The following is a 17,567-nucleotide window of genomic DNA, read 5'->3' as shown; positions in this document are numbered from 1 at the left end:
GGGAGGGGAGGGGGGAGGGAAGGAGGGGGAGAAGAAGGGAGGGGAGGGAGGCGGCAAGGACGATGACGATGCTGCCGGGGGTGGTGTGGGGGCCGTAACGGCCTAGTTTCGCGGTTTTTTTTTGGGTTTTGTTTTTATTTTGTTGTTTGGTTCTTTTGTTGTTCTGTCTTTTTGTAGTTTTTAGTTGTTTGTATTTCTTAGTTGTTTCCGTTCTTTAGTTTTTAGTTGTTTGTTTTTTTACTACTTCTAACACTGATATCCTCTGGTGCTTTGTAATTCGGTGGTGATTGGAATAGATCTTCATCTGCGGCAAAAACACACTTGAAAAGGATTGTTTCAATATGCGAAATGGTAAAAAAAAAGGTTTACGACCTGGCGTGATGGTTTCATAGAGCAAATTGCCGGCGCAGTGCCAGCATCTCAAGTTCCATGCGCTGATATATTGTTTAATAAATTGACAGGGTACCACGCACCAAGTGTTCTGCCAAATAATGAACGATTGCTGGATAAGGGGCTTCTTTAACTGCGTGGCGAGCGTGAGATGGCAGGATGATGGTCGTGTTCATTTTTTCGGGGGTCCTGAGGATCGCTGGATGTACGCTGTGCGAGTATTCAAGACTGCGTTCTCAACCTTGGGAGGCCAAGCGGCGAACGGATCAAGCGCCAGTATATTCCTCTGGCGAATCACACGGGTTTCGCATCGTGTGGCGACGATATGATATGATTTGATAGGACAGTGTTGGCTGCTTCCTGATAGGGAGAACCATGGTACGCAAGGAGTTGCTCGCATACTTCACGCATTCATAAGGGGGGACGAAAAAAAAATCTGCGTGCAGCTCATATACTGGCCATCTCCCGCGTACCATGGTTCTGTCCTCCCAGGCAGCAACATCAATATCGTCACCAACCACCATCGTCGAATCGATATCCAATCATCACCACCGAACTACAAACCACCAGAAGAAGGGGGAACGAAGCCAAGAAGGTATCTAATTGAAGAAACTATGTTATGCCGTCATCGCCACCTGAGATCGTGTCTTCTACCTTGTTTTTCGTGTTGTTTTGTACCTACCTAGGTAGGTAGTAATCGATTAAATACCTCACTGAAAAGAGAAAGGGCCCAAAATTGATTTTACAATGGTGGGCGGCATACACCACAAACAAAACCTTCAGATAGTCATCACCCACGGAGATCAGATTAGTGCAATCAAATCTGTTGACTGATAGAGATGTTTGATAGACTCAAGAAAAACCTGTCTACTTTGAAAAATCTATTTTACGGTATGAGTCACATGACCGTGGCTGCCTGTTCCATCCAGATGTCTTCATACACACGGCCCAATAAGATCGGGTTTGACACGGAACATTGTATAAATACCTCTCAATATCTAGATCTTCAACAAAACCTAGTTCCTCTCGACGATACTGCGCATTGCCGGACGACGCATACCATTGCTACCCATCCCATTACACAGCCACACTCGCCACCGTACTGCTCACCCGCCCTACCGCAACAATGGACGCCCTCACCTTTGGCCCCAAGGCCGCTTATCCTGGTTGTTTGAACATGGACGATCTCGCCATACTATACCCTCATAAGTTTCAGTTGCAACTGACCGCACCCCCAGGGTTTAACGCCGGTTACTTCGGTCGCTTGCCTCTAGAGTTAACGTACCAAGTTTTGGAACACGTACCAGTTCAATCATTAGTGCAATTCCGTAACGTCAGCGCCTCTGCGCGATACATTGTCGATACCATGCCAAAATTCGTTACGGTCATGCGCCACGCTCCGCAGATGATTTACGGTACCCTTCTCTTACAACCATCAACCTTCATCTCAATTTCCATTCTCGATTCCAAGTTACGTCAGCAGCATTGCGACATTTGTCCAGCTCGTTTGCTAGCGCCATATTTTTGGATACCGACTGCAACCCGTTTGTGTTATGGATGTCTTCTCAACAAGCCCACGCCAATCGAGCGGGAGGAAATGGCGCGTCACAAAATCACGGACTCTTGTGGTTTGCCAACATTCCGTTTTCCAGCTGCGGTACTTCGCGGCATCCGACCTGGATGCGGCCTCGTCGAGCGATCTACTTCAGGTGCGACCCTGTACGAGATGGCACGCAAAGATAATGGAATACTGCTAAGCGGGAAGCCTTCATGGGCTCAATGGGGTGTATCCGAGCATTATGACTGGTCACCCAAGAATACCCCAGGTTCCTACCCATATCATATGCTTTATAACCTGCAGAGGGCTCCAGAAACCCCAAATCGATCTCGGAGATGTATAGCGACTGTAGTTGTTCCATGGGTGCATGAAAACAAGACTGAGACTGGGGTCTTCTGTTTGACATGTTCAAATACAATGCGCCGTGATATGTACCACCGAGACGAATTCCCTGAACACTTGAGAATCTGCCGAGTACAACCAGGGCATATTATTGGTAACGGGGGACTCGCCGCTCTTTGGAGAGATACGCCTTATCAACACTACCACCTCCCAGCTTCCTATGTCGAAACAATGATTCATTGCGAGCATGGATCTATTGACAGGTAGGAGCTACAATGTCCATCTCGGATTGGACTTGTATTCCAGCGCAGATAGCTTGAAGGAATGGCCGTGTCAGCGATGAACTTACTGCGAAAATGTTAGCGTAACCTTGACCTTCAACAAACCAGCGGTACGCAGGTAGTCGGGCCATGCTACGGTATGTGAGAGGGGCAGTGCGCGCGTGTTTACTGGAGACACATATATGAACCGAGAGCGGCGCGGAGAACTGTCCACGGTTTTGGTGCGAGGGACAAAGGAGAATACGGTTGGTATGTGTGGCGTGTTCTTTTCCGGTCTAATCTGGTATCTTTGAGGCGGATGACGAAAGTTTCATGTAACTTTCTGAGGGTGGATTGGAATATATTTGATCGGGGTTTGCATTCGACTCTTGAGTTCGTAGCTGGGAACCAGGGTGAGTGGAATGTCCAGGATCTCAATTCAGTGGAATCGATATTTATTTCACCCATGTGTGTTCATGTTTTGCGCAAGTGATGCGATGATATTGATGGGAGTGTTCTGACGCGTCGTCCTTGTCTATAGTAAAATTGCCGCCGCCACAGGTCGAAACCAGAGTGTCCTGCCAATAAAATGAACCTCCTCGCTCTTCTCCTGCACCCCATCAGCAAAAGACTCCAGGTTGCGTGAGATTGTAGCGCGTCATTGACATCAGAGCGTTGACCACGGCATTTCAAGTGCGGGGGAATTTAGGTCCCTGAGGGATACGATCGGCGTTTTCTTGAGCCCAAACAGAGAGTAAAAAAGAAGGATGATATCGGCAGGAATAATAGGGTGGGTGTCTGAGTGTTCAAAAGGTCGCGTTGAAGGGATCAGAGATGAAGGTGGACCAATCTTAGCCATGAGGGTAGTTCGTGTCAAGTGTACGCCAAATCATGTCATCACCACACACGGCGGCCGTCTTGCAGGTCTATGTACTTGGATTACATAACCAGATCAAATGACCAAATCTCCAGATGTCCAAGTGCGTTGGAAAGGAAACGCCGGTCAGGAATCGAGGCCGGAAAAGAAAAAACAGATTTTTCGCCCCATCACGGCCTCCAAATGCTATTACAACACCATTTGCGGCATGCAGTCAAATGTTTCACGTATGATTGACTGTGGAGATACCCACATGTTGTGGTGGTCCCAGACGGCAGGTGTCATGATGAGTGCCTTCCGCGCGGCGATGTTTGAGTCAATGGAAAGGTGCGCGCACCTCCATTGCCTACGGCGGACGATAAGCGGGTGAGGGGACAAAACTCAAACGAAATTTTTTCCCCGCACAACCACCCCTCTATACAGTACTAAAACACCTTGTAGAACATCTGTGTAGCCTTAATAACTTATTAAATAATTATTTCCTGTTGTACAATATTATATTAGCATGCCTAGTTAGTATACAAACTACTTTTTAGATGTTATTACTTACATACAAGGGCAGGCAGTTGCTCTTTTATTAATTTAACTCTATATTAATTAGAGCTTTGCAGGCTCTTTTAAGAAAGCCTTATAATAAATTAGATTACTATGTATTTTTATAATACATATTAAATTAATGTTACTACTTATATAATTAAGTAGCAGTTTAAAGATTAGAATCTTTAGCACTAGCCTTTTACTTATGTTAAAAATGCTGCTAAAAAGTGTATTTAAGTCCTGTTCTTTAAAGTTAGACTTAATAATAAGAAGATACTTACTATATTATAGGCAAAGGGCTTTAATATTAGAAAATATACTTTTATATAACTTTACTTTAAGCTTAGTCTTTAGCGCTGTATAAATAAAGTAAAAGAATAGTAAAGAGCTAATTAGCTTATATAAAGACTTATTGCTAAAAAACTTAAGAAAGGCGTTATTAATAGATATAAGTAAGGATACCTACACACCTACTTTTAGTAGTAGGGCTATATTGTTGCTAGAGATTAACTTTTCTAGGCTTATTATATAATTAACTTTAAAGCAGTTAAATAATGTAAACATAATCTTTAATACTACTAAAAAGAATATATTGTTTCTAGTCTAAACTTTGTCTAGTTAATTAATAGATACTATAAACTCTGCCTGTACAGAATTAAAATATATGCTTATCTTAACGCATATTCTAGATATATTGTTTAGATATATGTAAGAATATTAGCTTTAACTACTATTAGCTATGCTTATTAATTCTTTTACGCCTTAGAGGAAGTTTAGCTATAGCCACACTTTATATAATTAGATAAGAGAGTTAAGACAGTAATGCTAGCAGACGCTTATTACAAGCTGTAGATGTTATATAAACTAGACCTTAGGTTTTAGGACTGCTATTTATATAGCATAAGTACATTAAACTAGTGTATTAAAGCATAGTAGAGTTAGCTTTTAAAAAGGATTATTTTTTACTAGTAAGTAAGTCTCTTATACACAGCGCTTTATATTACCTAACTTAATATAGAATTACTTTATAAGCCTTTATACGTAGGGGTAGTTCTTAAAGGATAATTTAGTAGACTAGATAAGTCTATATGCAGTATATATTTTAATTCTATAAGAAGAGCTTTACAACTTTATATAACTCTAGAATTCCTACTTTATTTAGAAGTAGCTAAATTAGTAAAACACTATTATTAGAAAGCTATTTATGCTTTATTACTATCTAGAAAGCTATATCTAGAACTAGAGTGTATCCTTTAATAGTAACTAGCTTTGTATAATAAAGAAAAGCGTTAGTAAATAAAAAATTAATAAATATTTTCTCTCTAACACCTTTAACTAGTGTCTAGGTGTGTTTAAGTCTATTAGATTTAATAGTGCAACTGTAGCACAGTCTCTTTTTATTAAGCATATAACACTTTATCTAGAAGTTTACCTCCACTTATAGAGACAGACGCAATTTTATATAGAGAATTAGTTTTAGCTGCAGCTCTCTCTTTTCTTAGCTTTAGTAAGTGCAAGAAGTTAGTAAGTAAGTACTTTATATAATAAGTATTTAAAAAACTAAGTAAATATAGCCTAACTTTAAAGTAGTTTAATAAGTAGACCTTAAAACTAACATATAAGACTTAGAAATATTAATAGATCTAGATATAGTATAGTTCTTTTACTTATATATAATAACTAAGCTATTTACACTATATTATGCTGTATAAATATTATTATCTTTTATAGTATAAGTTTTGTCTCTCCTTTAGTCTTTTCTTTTGTTATATAATATAAGTACACTACCTCTAAAATACTGCTTAGAAATAGAAGAGCTTTATTCTTAGCTTTTTTTTTTTTTTACTTTTTATTTAGCTTGTTGTGCTTCTTTTTAGCTATTGCCTAGTACATAAAAAGTAAGAAATAAAAATGTTATTATTTTAGACAACACTTTAGACGCTAAAAAAGCTGTCTTTATTTTATTTACTAAAGCTACAGGTTATATAATTACAGAAAGTGTATAATAATAATTAATCTAAAAGACTACCTAAGCTACAGCTTGCTAGTCTTCTAGCTTTCTAGTTCTTCTACATGTCTATCTTATATAATATAAGATTATTAATAAAGGTACTTAAATAAAAAATAGGTTTATAGACTATAATATTTTTTATATGTGTTATACTTTTTTTATCTTTTCTAAACTAATAAAAAAATAGAAAAGATTTAACTCTAAATCTTAAACACTATAATTAAGGGGCCTAGTAACTTACTTAAAACACACCTTCTTCTAAAGATTATACAATATAATGTAAACAACATCTCTAATAATCCTCTATACATTACTATAGACATTAGAAAAGATAGTGTTATAGATTTTCTAAAAAGTGCTAGTAAGCTCTATATAATAAAAGAGCTTTTAAAGAGTAGATTTTTTAAAAAAATTAACTCTAAAATAACTATAATATACTTTGTGCTTAAGCAGCACCTAGATAAGTAGTTATTATATAGTAAAAATTTAAAATTATTTTTTATTAAAATAAAATTACGCTTAAAAAAAGCTGCTAAAAAAAAAAAAAAGTGTAAAAAAAAACTTTTTATAGATTAAATAAAAGTTAAAAACACTAAAGCTATAACACTATATAAAGAAAAAGCCCTTATATAAAAAAAAGTATGTAATATTCTAAGTATTAAATATTTAAAAAGCTTACTCTCTTAAACTTCTAAATCTTAACATTGTAGATAAGAAGAATTTAGTACTATATAGACTTTGCTTAAAGCGTTAGAAAATAAACATTATATAAAATTAAATTACCTTTCTAGCCTTTTTTAGCTTACATATAGTCCTTTATAATTTTTTATTATTATGTTACTACTAGTTATTTTCTATAGTCTTCTGTAGCATTAAATAAGATATTATTATATAATAGGCATTCTCTTTAAATATGTAAATATTAAATGTTTACTATTACTGCTTGTAGCATTCTACAGTGTAGTAAGGCCTTATCTAACTGTTTACATCTACTACATAAGCACTTTTTGTTATTTTACAGTAAGCTAAGTAATTAGGCAGGGCAGTTAAAGGCGTAGAGTAGGCATTACAAAGAAAGTACTGCTTATATAGGTGCATATAGACTACTTTTACTTAACTTTCTCTTTTTTATTTTTTCTTAACTTTATGTATAATAACCTAAGGTAATATCTCTTTTTATAAGATTTTTTTATTATATAATTAGTGTTAAGCTTTACTTTTTACTAAATATAGCTAAATATATTTTTTAACAACGCCTTTTTTAATAACTAAACTATTAGCCCTTCTCTAGCTTTTATAACAAGCTATGTTTAAGCTTATGTAGCTATCTTTGCCTAAGTAGATGCCTGCCTTTAAATAAACGCCCTTATAAACATTTAGATTCTTATTTTTACTTTTAGCAGTGCTAATCCTTCTTCTATAACCTTTCTACACTAGGGCATGTAGTATAAGAAGGTTAACATTTTTAATCTAGTTATTGCCTAGTACCTTTTATAAGTCTTTTACTTTACTATATAAACCCTTTTTTTTATAATAATTTAAAGTATATGCTTACTTTCTTTTAGAGTGTAAAGATTACTTAGGCTACTAATTTTCTTATCTATATATTTAGCATTTTTCTATATAACGCCCTTAATACTCCTCTTGTTACCTGCTGTAGCACTATTCTAGCTAATTAAATCCTCTTCTAGCGCTAGAGCTACCTTAAAGCTATTATTATTTATACTTATAGCAGCTATAACTAGGTTCTTTACTAGTGTTGCTAGGCTATGTATAATTATACAGGCAACTTTCTCTACTATGTAGGATATATTTCTTTCTATACCTAGTAGTAAGGTGCTTACTTAAACTATGTTTATAATAATTATAGTAATACTTATAGTTTAAAGGGTAATAATAGCAAGCTTTTATATAATAACTATTAAAAAAAGTTAGACAAGAATAAGAGAAATAAAAATAAAAATAAATAAAAAAGTAAGTATTTAAAAAATAAAAGGTTAAGCTGTTTAACTTAGTCTAGCAACACCTTTATTAGCTTTAATTAATTAAAAAATGTCTATATCTAAGCCCTTTATTTTTATATAGAGTAGCTTTTTTTCTTTTGTATGTATTTCCTCTGTCCTTAAACAGTAGGATACCCTCCTATATAGCCTATATTAGCCTTGTAAGATAGGATTAATAATATTTCTTACTTATATTTATACATTACTATTGTACAATGTGATATTTATTACCCTAATTGCCATACGCTGCTTAATAAGCGCCTGCGATACATGGTGGTGGTGTTTTCGCGATTTTCGTTTGAGTTTTGTCCCCTCACCCGCTTATCGTCCGCCGTAATTGCCTCTCTTCCTCCCCTCACACGGATTATTAGGTCTGGATTGACTGCCAGGAAATCTGAACAAGCTAAGTGGCTTCACCTTAACAATGTTAACCACTAAATCGGGGCAGAGTCTCGGCTTCGGCACAGAGCTAGAGTGTTACAATCCTTGCTTCGGGAAGCACTCGGGTCTTACAATGTTCCTAGGGGGAAATAGGACGGGTGGTAGGGGCCAATCCGGTAGGGTGTACAGTCCTACGTACAGGCTAATAGGCTAATGGAGAGTGGTGGAGAGTGACTAGATTGTGGTTTGCCCTATGTGCAGCAGTAGGGAGGCTAGGGTTAAACAGTCCTGTTAGACAAAGTTAGAGGTATATATAGTGCAAGATATATAAATAGTATTATAGCTTTTTAAAAAGCTAAATGCTACTTAGTCTATGTAGTAAATAAACTAAATGTTAAACACACCTTTTAAAGGTTGTTTAATATAGGGACTATATACATGTGCTAGGGTGCTAAGGGGAGCTAGCAGGAGTTTATAGGAGCTTACTAAGAGAGGCTCCCTTAAGCTCTGTCTAGCTCCCTAGGCTTGTCTTCTTATTAGACAACGCATTCCTCTATAGCTTTAGGCAGCTGTGCTGGCTCTGTGTCCTCTAACTAGTCTCTAAGCAAGCCCTGCCCTAACCTGGCTAGATTGTAGAGCACTGCTAGTGGAGTTATGCTAGTCTAACTGTAGACTGTAACACGCTGCCTTTTCTTTCTAGCAGCGTCCTTGCTGCTCTGCTTACACAACTGTGTTAGTAAAAGTTTATTTATAAAGTGTGTGTTTTTCTGCTAGAAGGTGTTCTTAACATCTATCTTTTTTATACTAAATAGCTTGTTAGTCCTGCTTATTTTATTATTCTTATGTTACTCTTTATTTTAATCTCTTTTAGTAAATAAAGATAAGGCCTTATAGCGCTTACTAGTTTTTTAGGTTGTCTTATGTGTTAACTTTATCTTTAAATAAATATGTTAAGTGTGTAAAAAAGTATAGTAAGTATAACACCTTTATTTCTAACACTGCGTAGAATTATTTAAAGAGAGAGAGAGAAACGCTTCTTTAGAAAGCTAAGGCCTTACAGGCCTAAAATTACACACTGTAGGACAAGCAGTAGGCTTAAGTCTAAGAAGAACTTTATTTACAAAAGAAGATGTTAGGGGCAATAAATAAAGAGTGTTTTAGACAGAATTATATCTAAAAATTACTAGATCTGCTAAAGGCTTATTATGTAAAGTACCTAAAAAGGGACTTTTTCTTTTTAAACAAGATAAAAGCTTTTAAGGCTAAAGTAAAAAGTTATTTTTTTTCTTAACTATTATTAGCTAGAACTTGTCTTTAAAGGCTACTACTATTTAGTAATAACATAGCTATTTTTTTTAATATAAGTGCTTTATTGCCTAGCTAGTTTCTTTTAAATAAGCCTAAAGGTACTTTTATACTAATAGCTGCGCGTTTCTTAAATTCTTAGCTAGTTTTTATGTATTTTTACTAGTAAGCTACTTTTTTTATTTTACTAAAAATTCTTTTTAGTTTCTTTAATTACTAATAATATGTTTAACTTTATATTTTATTTCTTTATTTTTTTATCTCTATATAGATAGGAGAATTCCTTTAGGTGCTTTTTCTAGCTTAGAAATATAAAACTATAGATGTATCTTTATATGTAAAGAAAGCTTAAGCTTATAGTTATCTTATTAAGTTTATAAAACTTTATAGAGTTTTATTTTTTTTTTACTAGCTTTTTAGAGGGTCTTAGTATCTTTAAGTTTTTAGTGTTAAGATATATATAATCTCTTAAATAAATTTTTAGTCTTAGTTATTATAATTTATTTACATACTTTTCTATTACTTTTCTACTAGACTCTACTTTTATAGCTAACTTTTTATAAATTTATTATAGGTTTATTAGCTTATTTATTAACTCTAGTAGGTCTGTAGGCTAGCTTCTGTGTAATGCAAAGTAGAGGTTATATCTAAAATTAGCCTTATATAGTGTTTCTTTTATTATAGCTAATTTTACATTGTTAATAGCTAACTACGCTATTAGAAGCTATTCTGCCTAGTTATTTTAAGTGTAGGAAATGTACTTCTTTAAATATCTTTTTACTTCTGTATTTGCTCTCTTAGTCTGTCTATCTGTCTACAGGTGGTAGGCTGTTAATAGCCTGTGTGCTATACTAAGGTGCTGTATTGCTGCTTTCTAGAAACTACTAGTAAATAGTTTATCTTAATTAAAGATAATAATCTTAGGACATTTATACATAAATATAACATTTTATTTTAGTTTATAGATAAATTTTTTAGCTGTTATTATTTTTTTTAAGGGCTAAGTGTGTAAGTATTTAGTAGTTTTGTCTAGAGCTACTGTAATTATGTTACACATCCTGTCTGTTTCTAGTTCTTTAGATAGGGGTAATTTTGTAATAAAATCTATTATAATTATTATCTATAGTAATTTTAGTGCCTTAATTAGTTAAAGGTACTTATAAACCTTATGCTTTTATAAGTTATTTTTATTATAGATATTATATTTCTTTAACACCTCTGTGCATAACTACTTTACCTTTAGTATTTATTATAGTATAGCAATCCTTAGCTTCTTTTAAAGGGTGCCTATTCTTAGGTAGCTAAACATTAGGGATTTATAATATTCTTAAATTAAGTTTTTCTATTCTTGCTTACTAGCTGTAAGCATGTAGAATTCTTTTATAAGTTAGAGCTTATTATAAATCTATTCTTTGTTAGTTTTTTTAAAAAGTGTAAACTTTTTAGTTCTTTTCTTTTTTTTTATTAAAGTAGTCTAGTCTTTAGCTAAAAGTGTTAGCTTACTAGTTTTATGCTTTAGGTACATGTTTAATAATATAGTTAAACTATGCAAGTTTTATTACTTATTTTACATGCATTAGTAATAATTTCTTTATAGTTAAAAATGTAACTAAATTTACATAGTTAGTTATAATATAAAATAGCTTTACTATTCTATGTAGTTCTATAGCTTATACTTTTATAGCATTTAGGATTGCTTTTAGTTCTTTATTAGGTATGCTGTAGCCTGCTTTAGGTCCTAAAAACTTAGCTAAATAGTACGCAACTAGGTGCTATTTTTTGTCTTCCTGTTTCTAATAGAGCGCAGCCCTGCTAGCTCTAAGGGATGCGTCTGTGTGGATCTTTATGTCTAACTGTAGGTTGTACATTCTTAGTACTAGTTTAGCTGTTACAGCTTATTTTAGGGCTATAAATGCTTTGTTTATTTCTAGAGTTTAGATAAATCTTGCTATAGCTCTTTCTTTAGTAGTAGTGTTTATTAATAGTATAGTAATTTTTAAATAATTTTTAATTATTTGTCTAATATATTTTAATAGCCCTAGAAATTCTTTTACTTTTTTAACTATTATAGGCTCTAGCTACTTAAGTACTTTTTATACTTTAGCTAGGTTAATCTTTATTTCTTCTTTATTAATTATAAATCCTAAATATTTTATTTTTATAATATAGAATTTGCATTTAGAGAGCTGTAGATAAAGTTTATACTTTTTAAGTTATTTTAAAACTTTTTATACTTTCTATACATAGTCTTTTAAGGTGTCTTTTAAATAGATAAGGATGTTGTTTAAGTACACTAAAGTAAAAACATCTAGATAAAAGTTAAGAGCTGTGTTAATAATTTACTAGAATGTTACTAGAGCGTTTGTTAGGCTAAATAGCATTACTAGTAACTTATAGAGTCCCTACAGAGTCTTAAACACTATAAGCTACTTATCTCTCTTTTATATCCTTATTTTATTAAATCTGTTTTATATGTTAAACTTTATAAAGTACTAGGTTCTTTTTAATTAATTTATAATATCTTAGATAATTAGTAGAGGAAATTAATTTTAGATTATGTTATTATTTAAGGTCTTATAGTTCTAATAGACTTAGATCTTTCCTCTTTTTTTTTTATAAAGACTACTGCTAAAGCTATAGGGCTATAGCTTTTCTAGATGTAGCCTTATACTAACATTTTATTAATGTATTCTTGTAAGGCTTTTTTTTGTACTTTAGTTAGGGGGTAAAGCTTATGTGTTTTTAGGTTGTAATTTTTTATTAAGTTAATAGTGTAATCTTAAGGCTAATATAGTAGTAGTTCTCTAGGGTTCTCTAGTGTCTTAAATATGTCCTTATAATCTTTGTACTTAGGTAGAATGCAGCCTTCTTCTTAGATTTATATAACGCTAATTTATTTTATGTTCTTATTTTTTTTAATTTTTTTATAAGATACTTTTTTAAGTTTTTCTTTTATTATTCTTATTACTTAAGCTTTTAGCTTTTAGTAAGGAAATTTTTAAAGTTTTCTTTTCTTAGAGTAGTAACTACTACTCTACTTTACTTATTTATAGACTAGGCATCTGTTATTGTGGCATGCTAACTAGGTTATGTGTGCGTAGTTATTAGAAGTTTCTATAGTTATAGTTCTTTAATTAATTACAGAGTTATGCGTTCTAAGCTAGTTATAGCCTAAAATTACATTATATTTGCCTTTTAGCTTAAGTATGTTTATAGACCTCTAGTTGCTTATATTAGAGGTTTTAAAGTTCTTTTTATAGGTTTTTAGGTTAATCTATTCTTTACTGTACTTAATTAATAAAGTGTTAGTAAAGGTTACTTTAAATAGGTTTTTTTTTATTTAGAATAGTATACTTTATTTATCTACTTATTTTTTATTTATTATAGTAAAGGTGCATCTACTGTCTATAAGGGCTAGTCTAGGCCACCCTTTATACGTAAAGGTAGTTGTTAGGCTGTGTTCTGCCCCTTATTCTACTATAATTACTGCTAATATGTTATGTTTAACTTCTTTATTAAAAAAAGGATAAGAGTTAATATTTTATAAGTTATTATTAAATTTATTTATTTTTTTTTTTATAAATTTAATGTTTTTAATTATAGTAGTTAGCTACTTTACATTTATAATCTTTAACTAAATAATGTAATGTTAGGTAGTCTTCTTTTTTTGCTACCTTTTACTAAAAGTAATAAAACTTATAATTTTTTTATTTATTACACTTTATCTACCTTTTTTATTTATAAGGAGGGGCTATTTAGTAAGTGTAATAATTTATAGTTTTATAGGCTAAGGCTGTTTCTTGCTATAGGCAACTGTTATAGTTCTTTTTCTATGTAGGCTACTATCCTGCTTAATGTTTGTTGTTCTAGTGTTTAACACAGTATTATTACGTGCACTAGTACTAGGGGTACAGACACTTATTAAGTTTATGTAATGTGCTAAGAGGACTTTTTTAAGTCTACTAAGAGTATTCTTTTGTTTGTACTAGCTGTATAAGGTGCTCTTTCTATTAGCAGCTGTTTGTGCTGTAGGTGCTGCTTTTATAGAGGACACATTGTCTGTAATTTTATTATATTGCAAGAGCTTTCTTAGAGATTGCTAGGCTTAAGAGCAGTGTCTTAGGTTTTTTAGGCGCTAGTTATAGTACTTTAAACTTAGTAGGTTTGCTTAGCTATTCTAGCTTTTAATTTTTAATTTTAGTAAAAAATTACTATTACTTTTTTTTATTTATAATGTTGTATTTAACTTTAGCTATTCTTTATATAATGTTAAATATTAAGTAGTTATTGCTAATGTTTATTTAGTAAAGTAAGACTATGTAATTACTTAAGTAGTTATGTTATAACTTACACTTTTAGCACTTATATTCTTAAAACTGTTAGGAAAGCTTTTTTACTAAGGTGCTAAGGGTTTAGTTTTAAAAAGGAAATTATTTTTTTTTTTTAAACATTTATAATATATTTTTAAATCTAAGTCTCTTTTTTATATTCTTTAAAAATTATAAGGTCCTGTAACACTGTATTAAAGCTACTAAAGTTTTAGATAACTACTTTTTAATATAGTTTAAAGTAGTTATTTAAAGAATAGTTTTTTTTACATTACTAGTAAAGTCTATTATTTAGTCTTTTTTATATTTCCTTGTTTATAAAGCTATATTTAGCATTAATAGCTTTTATTATTATAGTAGTATTTTTATTCTTCCTCTTCTAGAAGTCTAGGCAGTTTTAGTAAAAATGTCCTACTTTTTTATAGTTTAGGCAGGCCTTATTCTTTAGCTACTTTTATTATTCTTTTATTAAGGGCAGCCTATTGCGTCCTAGAACTTAGCTCTTCTTAAAAAGAGGGCTTTATATATACTTTATATAACTAAGGTCTATTAGTTTTTTATTATATTATAGAAGCTTTTTTTTCTTTAAAATAAATTCTAGTTTTTAGAGAGTTTCTTTTTATTTTATTTTTTTTTTACGCTCTCTATAACAGTTGTTATAGGTTGTTGCCTACATAATAAAGTTTTTAAAAGTAGTTAGTTTTTTACTATGTATAAATTTATCTTTTACTATCTTACTTAATTTATTATAGAACATGCAGCAAAGAGCCTTCTAGTCTGTCTATCTACAGATAGCTAGTTGTTCTTTAAAACATGCTGCATAGTTTTAGACTAAGCTAGTTCCTTATTTTATAGTATTTAATTTATTAGCTATAATCTTTTTTTTATTAAAAGTTTTATAAATAGCTGTTAAAGCTTCTTTAAAGTTTTTAATATTACTAAATATTTCTTTTATTTTAAAAGTAAGTGCTTTACTATTTACCCTAAAGTTTATCTAGTTGTCTGTGTAGGGTTAGAACTAGATTATAAGGGGGCCTTTTAGGTGTAGTCCTATCTAGGATATTATTTCTACATTAGTCTAAAATGCTCCTTTATTATATTACATATAAAGGTAGCATCTTATAAAGAATAGTTAAAAGTTCTTTAGTAATTCTTTAAAAGGCTTTAAAAAAGCTAGTTTTAAAGCTTTTTTAGCTATAATACTTATTTTTTTAGTTAAGATGTTTTAGATTTTTGCTAGCTTTACTTATAGTTTATATATTTAATAAGCTTAATTAGTTATTTTTAGAGAGCTTAAGGCTTTTAAAAAGTTTTATAATTTTATTACTTTTTAGTAAAAGTTAGTAATTTTTTTTTTAAAATTTAGTAGTTTACTAACTTTATTACTAATCTGCTAGAGTTTCTTTATGTTATCCTAGATTATATTAATCTGTTCTGCTAGAATAGCTTTACTTTAGGTAGGAACTTCTGTAGATCTTAACAGCGCAGTGTAGGCTATGTTAGAGTCTAAATTATGTTAGAAGGTTACTATACTTTTTAAAAAAGTAGTGTTTAATGTTATAATTTTTACTTTAGGAAGCACTTAGGTCTTATAATGTTCTTAAGGGGAAATAAAACAAGTAGTAGAGGCTAATCTAGTAGGGTGTACAGTCCTACATATAGGCTAATAGGCTAATAGAGAGTGGTAGAGAGTAACTAGATTATAGTTTACCCTATGTGCAGTAGTAAAAAGGCTAGGGTTAAACAGTCCTGTTAGACAAAGTTAGAGGTATATATAGTGTAAGATATATAAATAGTATTACAGCTCTTTAGAAAGCTAAATGCTACTTAGTCTATGTAGTAAATAAACTAAACATTAAACACACCTTCTAAAGGTTGTTTAATGTAGGGACTATATACATGTGCTAGGGTGCTAAGGGGAGCTGGCAGGAGTTCATAGGAGCTTGCCAAGAGGGGCTCCCTTAAGCTCTGTCCAGCTCCCTGGGCTCGTCTTCTTATTAGACGACGCATTCCTCCATGGCTTCGGGCAGCCGTGCTGGCTCCGTGTCCTCCGACTGGTCTCTAAGCGAGCCCTGCCCCGACCTGGCTAGATTGTGGAGCACTGCTGGTGGAGTTACGCTGGTCCAACCGTAGACCGTAACATGGAGCTTGGTCTCAGGCCAAAAGCCATCCTGAGGCAAACGCTTGAGGACTTTGGGTACGTTGATACCCCTGAGCGGCACGGTTGCGCCGGGGAGTATCATAGAGATCCCTTTGTACGGGATAAGAATCGCGACGCGATTCAACATTTCTTGCGGGCGGCGCTGGAATACATCAAGCTTCCGGTATTCCAGAGGACCAGCGTCGACGACACGCAGGACACTGCGTGCTGGGACATCCAGGACGACCCTTCGTTGATCGAGTCTGAGGATGATCCCACAACTTGTAACTGATGGCTTTCCCATTGCCTTACTAAATTTAATCAGCTGACGCACGGTCTCGCCTAACGCACGCACACACCAGATTTTGCTAATTTTTAACATTATTGCAACTCCACTAATATAGACTGTATTAAGGACGCGCTGGCATATTTAAAATTGCTAGAACTAAGAGAATTAATTAATATTACAATAATAGCTAAAAAGTATAGTGTTAAAAAGACTAAGCTATTAAAGCGTTAGCAAGGCGTCTAGGGCTCCTGTGCAGAGCAGTACAAAAACTAACAACTACTTAATAAGCAACAAGAGAAGGAGCTTACAAAGTATATTAAGCAGCTTTATAAGCGTAGCTTACTACTTATAAGGTAATAGCTACGCAATTTTGCTTTAGAACTTTGTAGTAAAGAAGTAGAAAAAGTTTAGCCTAATTACTTTCTTTAATAGCATTAAATCTCCCTAGTTACCTACTAGACCTTTAGCCTAGATTAAAATAAGAAGCAAGCTAATTTAGCCTTTAAATATAAGCTCTATTTTAAGCTACTACAGTAGAAGATTTAGGAGTACAAGATAAAGCCACAGCATATGTACAATATAGATAAGAAAGGCTTTCTTATTAGTGTACTATTAAGAACAAAGCAGATCTTCTCTAGGCAGAGATATAAAAAAAGTAGCCTTAAGCAAGCTATATAGGACAGCAATTATAAGTAGATAACCTATAACGTACTTCATAGGCGAGTTGCTCACACACCCAAGTCGCTCACTTTTGCTAAGACCCCACTAAACCACCCTTCCTACACTAATGCATTCCCCACAACACTACTTAGACGCGCTAAAAGAATGTTAGATACAGCTTACGCTCTAAGCTTTTAAATAAGACATAAAACTCTTAAAGAAATATGCTGTAGCTATGTGCAAAGTCTTATAAAAAATAATAAATAACTATAGCGCTAGACAACTTTTATAAGCTAATTCTACAGCTAAATTATAAAGGCTAGGCAATAAAAAGAAGCAGGTAATTATTAAGACTATACTTAAGCTATATGCACAAGGAATTTCCCCTTAGATAGCATTTATAGCTAATATAGCTAATTCTTTGCGCGCTAAGCGTAATCTAGGCCATGTTTACATAAACTAGCCTAGTACGTTTGTAAAGCATTA

The 17,567-nt window shown here is 32.7% G+C and overlaps 2 protein-coding genes across 2 annotated transcripts; one reads left to right on the top strand and one right to left on the bottom strand.

Moving 5' to 3' along the window:
- Positions 1-1,291: 1,291 nt before the first annotated feature.
- Positions 1,292-2,647, top strand: BDR25DRAFT_76134 (uncharacterized protein). Its single transcript, XM_033699000.1, has one exon. It carries the CDS (start codon positions 1,517-1,519, stop codon positions 2,555-2,557), a length of 1,041 nt encoding a protein of 346 aa, XP_033543382.1. The 5' UTR covers positions 1,292-1,516; the 3' UTR covers positions 2,558-2,647.
- A 13,278-nt stretch (positions 2,648-15,925) lies between these two features.
- BDR25DRAFT_359435 (uncharacterized protein) lies at positions 15,926-16,436 on the bottom strand (the record flags this gene model as incomplete). The annotated part of the gene is made up of 2 exons (XM_033696078.1): positions 15,926-16,031; positions 16,075-16,436. 2 exons carry the CDS (start codon positions 16,434-16,436, stop codon positions 15,926-15,928), a joined length of 468 nt encoding a protein of 155 aa, XP_033543381.1.
- Positions 16,437-17,567: the final 1,131 nt, after the last annotated feature.

This window comes from Lindgomyces ingoldianus (genome assembly GCF_010093535.1).
Source record: "Lindgomyces ingoldianus strain ATCC 200398 unplaced genomic scaffold BDR25scaffold_33, whole genome shotgun sequence".
NCBI lineage: Eukaryota > Fungi > Ascomycota > Dothideomycetes > Pleosporales > Lindgomycetaceae > Lindgomyces > Lindgomyces ingoldianus.
The sequence above is the reverse complement of the archived record's forward strand: the minus strand, read 5'-3'. Positions and strand labels throughout refer to the sequence as shown.

Bases quoted from the DNA above. Each gene is read 5' to 3' on its own strand.
- BDR25DRAFT_76134 (XM_033699000.1), top strand. From the start codon at position 1,517: ATGGACGCCCTCACCTTTGGCCCCAAGGCCGCTTATCCTGGTTGTTTG.